The 3,882-nt window shown below is 62.3% G+C and overlaps 1 protein-coding gene across 1 annotated transcript in view; it reads left to right on the top strand.

The window, feature by feature from the left end:
* The window catches only part of BGN (biglycan), a 13,607-nt gene extending 10,414 nt beyond the window's left edge, over positions 1-3,193 (top strand). Inside the window, exons 5-8 of the mRNA XM_008577051.1 lie at positions 597-707; positions 908-1,001; positions 1,138-1,276; positions 2,444-3,193. Of these exons, the coding sequence (XP_008575273.1) occupies positions 597-707; positions 908-1,001; positions 1,138-1,276; positions 2,444-2,641 (542 nt within the window). The 3' untranslated portion in view covers positions 2,642-3,193. The remainder of the gene's footprint in view (positions 1-596; positions 708-907; positions 1,002-1,137; positions 1,277-2,443) is intronic.
* The last annotated feature ends 689 nt before the right edge of the window (positions 3,194-3,882 follow it).

Here is a 3,882-nt window from a genome sequence, read left to right as displayed (position 1 = left end):
ACCGGTTCCCGCTCACTGGCTGAGCGAGGTGCGGGAGCAACACTGAGGGTTGCGATCCCATGGCCGGTCACGAAAAAAGACAAAAAGGAAAAAAAAAAGAAGCCTGGTGGGCCTCACGGAACCTTCTCGAGGCTCGTCTCGGGGCATGGGGAAGAGAGACCCGGGGACAGCCTTCAAGGCCCAGTTCAAGAAAGAGTTTTTTGAAAATAGTCAAAAGAAAGTAGGATGTACTCAAATTTCTCAGCGAACCCCCTGATGCGGGCTATCATGGAGACCTCCAGGACCTGCCAGAGGGGCTGGGGCAGCTTTGGGGAGCCCCATCGTCATCTCTGGCTCTCCTACCTTCCCTCTTTCTCCCTCTGCCCCTGGAGGCCAATGCCAGGACCAGTGGCTTTGGGGCTAGAAGTCTTGAGCAGCTAGGAATTTGCAATTAGCCCAGCAAATTAGTGCAACTGCTTACAGGAGGAGATAGGGAAGCTGGCAATTAGCACGGCCTATCCGTCAGGTGAGCCCAAGGCCGGAAACCAGCAGGCTATGGAGGGGGTGGAGTGTGGGGCAGCCTCCAGGCTCCAGGGCTGAGGGTGCCTCTATCCTAGAGATGGGTGGAAACCCCCTGGAGAACAGTGGCTTTGAACCTGGAGCCTTTGATGGCCTGAAGCTCAACTACCTGCGCATCTCAGAGGCCAAGCTCACTGGCATCCCCAAAGGTAGGAAGGTGGCCCTTCCTACCCACCCCCCCACCTGCAGGGGCACAGATGGGCAGAGCTGGGGGAAGGCCTGGAACCACCTGTGCCCGCCCAGTCTACTCGGGGAGGGAGTCGGCAGCCCCCTCCCCTCACCACAGCAGAGCTGAGGCCTCAGCTCCCAAGCACCTGCACTCACCTCATGCACCCGCTGTTCTGGGCAGATCTCCCCGAGACCCTAAATGAGCTCCATCTGGACCACAACAAAATCCAAGCTATTGAGCTGGAGGATCTGCTCCGCTACTCCAAGCTGTACAGGTGGGGATGGGGGAGCCAGCGGGGTGGAGCACAAGGGGGCGCTGGAGTCTCCCCATGTCTGTCATGTGGGCTTTAGAGCCCACTCCGCTGTGCTTCTCCCTCCAGTCCCGAGTACATCTCGTTCTCCCATTTGCAGGCTGGGCCTGGGCCACAACCAGATCCGGATGATTGAGAACGGGAGCCTGAGCTTCCTGCCCATGCTGCGGGAGCTGCACCTGGACAACAACAAGCTGTCCAGGGTGCCCGCGGGGCTCCCGGACCTCAAGCTCCTCCAGGTGAGGGCTGCGCGGGGCAGCCCGGGGGCACCGGGATCTCTAACACCGGGTGGCGGAGCAGCCCACGTCCCCGGGGCTGTTCCTCGGCTTTGTGCACAGCAGCTGGCCAGTCACTCCTGCTGTCCTCATCTGGAAAGGAGCAGCCCCCAATGCTCCATCCCTGAGGTCCAACGCCTCCTTTTGTACAGAGCCCTGCCACCCTCCACCTGTGGAGGAGGCAGCGAGTGCACCCCACAGTGCACATCGAGGAGGGTGGCAAGGGCTTGTGAGGGATGAGCAGGATCTGGCCTGGTAGATCTCGGAGCTGAGGTCTCCTAGGCAGGTCGGACACCAGAAAGCTGCGGCAGTACCTGCAGGTGCACAGATCCATGCCAAGACAGGGCCAGACCAAGACAGAAAGTGGGCGGATGGGGTGCAGGGCCACGCCTGGGGTTCTCTCAGGGGCCAACATCCCTGGCGTGGCCTGCAGCCACGTGGGTGAACTGGGTCTTGCCCAGCCCTGCCCTGGGCCTCAGCCGGTTCCTCAGCCCCACTCACGCATGGTAGGAACACCACCATCACCACCAGCCCCAAATGCAGTGTGGCCCATGCCGGGCAGAGCTCGCCCTCTAGTGGCCGGCATCCTCTCCGCCACCACTGGGCTCCGAACCCACCTGCGCTTGTCCTCTCTGCTCCTCCCCAAGACAGCGCGACTCTAGGGATCGAGTGTTGTTGCTAGAGGGTGAGTGTCCGTGAGGGCTGGGAGGAAGAGGAGGGCACCCTTGTGTCCCACGGGTCTCTGCAGTGAGACGGTGATCCCCTAGGGGCAGGCCTGCAACCCCGGGAACCCAGATGGAGGACCAGGGGCCTTCTGGGAGCCCAATTTGCCATTGTTCCTACATAGACATGGTGTCAAGATCAGTGTTTCAAGTGCACCAAATGCACCCCCATGACACCCCCACCCTCACCCCACCTGAGCCCCTCATCCAGTCCCTGGTGGCCCACCAGTGCCTGCATCCTGGCCAGCAGCTGCCCACAGACACACCCATGCCCCATGGCTCCTCCCGACCACGGGTGGTGCCGAGGAGGCCGCGCCGCAGCATGGAGGGAGGCCGGCCTTTGCTGGGGCCATCAGCAGCACCCACCGAGGCCCCCGACAGCCAGCCTTGCCACGCCCTCTGTCCCCAGGTGGTCTATCTGCACTCCAACAACATCACCAAGGTGGGCGTCAACGACTTCTGCCCCGTGGGCTTCGGGGTCAAGCGGGCCTACTACAACGGCATCAGCCTCTTCAACAACCCCGTGCCCTACTGGGAGGTGCAGCCAGCCACCTTCCGCTGCGTCACCGACCGCCTGGCCATCCAGTTTGGCAACTACAAAAAGTAGAGGCAGCGGCAGCCAGCACGGTGGTCAGTGGCCGCGGTGGGTGTCTCTGGGGAGCACGGCCCGCGGTCCTGCAGGGGAGGCACCGCCCCCTCACGGCCTGGTCCCTGTCCCCTGCCCCTCAGCTTCACAGCTGCCCTGGCTCACCCACCACCGCTGCTCAGAGACATCCCTACAAAGCTTTTCCTCATTGACCCGAAGCCCAGCGTCCGCAGCTCCAGTCCCAGGAATGCGGCCCACGGGTGTGTGGGCGGGACAGGGTTGTCAGCAGGGCCTTCCTCCTCCTCATCTGCCTCCAGGCTTCCAGCCCCTGGGCCCCTCCAGCTCCCCGCGGCCTCTCTTGCCCCCTTCGGCCAGTCCCTGGCCCGTCCATCCAGCCACCCTGCTCTGCTCTCGCTTCCCCCAACCCGTCTCTCGCCGTCTCTCTCTGTGCCTGCCTTGTGCTTCCTCCGATCTTTCTCGCTTCTGAGCTTAGTGACCTGTCCTCCTTTCATCTTTCTGGACCTGGCTTCATCCTCTTCTCACTACACACACACACACACACACACACACGCACACACATGCATGCATACACACACGCACACACATGCATGCACACACACACGCCTTGGGCTGGGTCTGCTTTCTGTCTCACTGGCCTCTGCCCAGCCCCTGCCCAAACAAGCCCAGGGTGGCTGCCTCCCAGCCTGCCCTGGCCAGACCTTACCCCTAAGCCCAGACACTCCTGGAGAGGCTGGAGGTGGAGACCCAGCACCTGCACAGATGGCCCCGGGGATGGCCACGCTCCTATCAAGAGGGGAGCCTTAGGCCCTGCAGACCCTGGGACTCCCTGCCCCTGGGAGAGGCCAGCACCCCACCAGAGCCCCAGCTCCCTGTTTTCATTGGCCCCACCCTCCCCGTCAATGGCTAGGTCTCCCCACCCCTCGCCTTCCAGTCCAGTCCCCTGCTGCAGGGGCTGCAAGCATCACACAGCGCGAGGGGTGCTCCTGAGGTCGGTTATCTTTCAATTAAAGAAACACTGTGCAATATAGCTCTGTGTGCCACGCTCCTGGGGTGGTGCCCTCAGAAGGGGGTCCTCGTCACCCTCAGGTCTAGGACTGGATAAAGAGGCCCCAGGCAACCAGGTGGAAGGCCAGGGACTGGCCCCTTCCACCTCCCTTCTGTTGCCAGCTGTCCTCAGACTGGGTTCCAGAAGCAGACCAGGCCTGGGGTGCAATCTGCTCCCAGAATGGAGCGTTTGCCAA

Source organism: Galeopterus variegatus, unplaced genomic scaffold (genome assembly GCF_000696425.1).
Source record: "Galeopterus variegatus unplaced genomic scaffold, G_variegatus-3.0.2 Scaffold1442, whole genome shotgun sequence".
NCBI classification, from domain to species: Eukaryota; Metazoa; Chordata; class Mammalia; order Dermoptera; family Cynocephalidae; genus Galeopterus; species Galeopterus variegatus.
The sequence above is the reverse complement of the archived record's forward strand: the minus strand, read 5'-3'. Positions and strand labels throughout refer to the sequence as shown.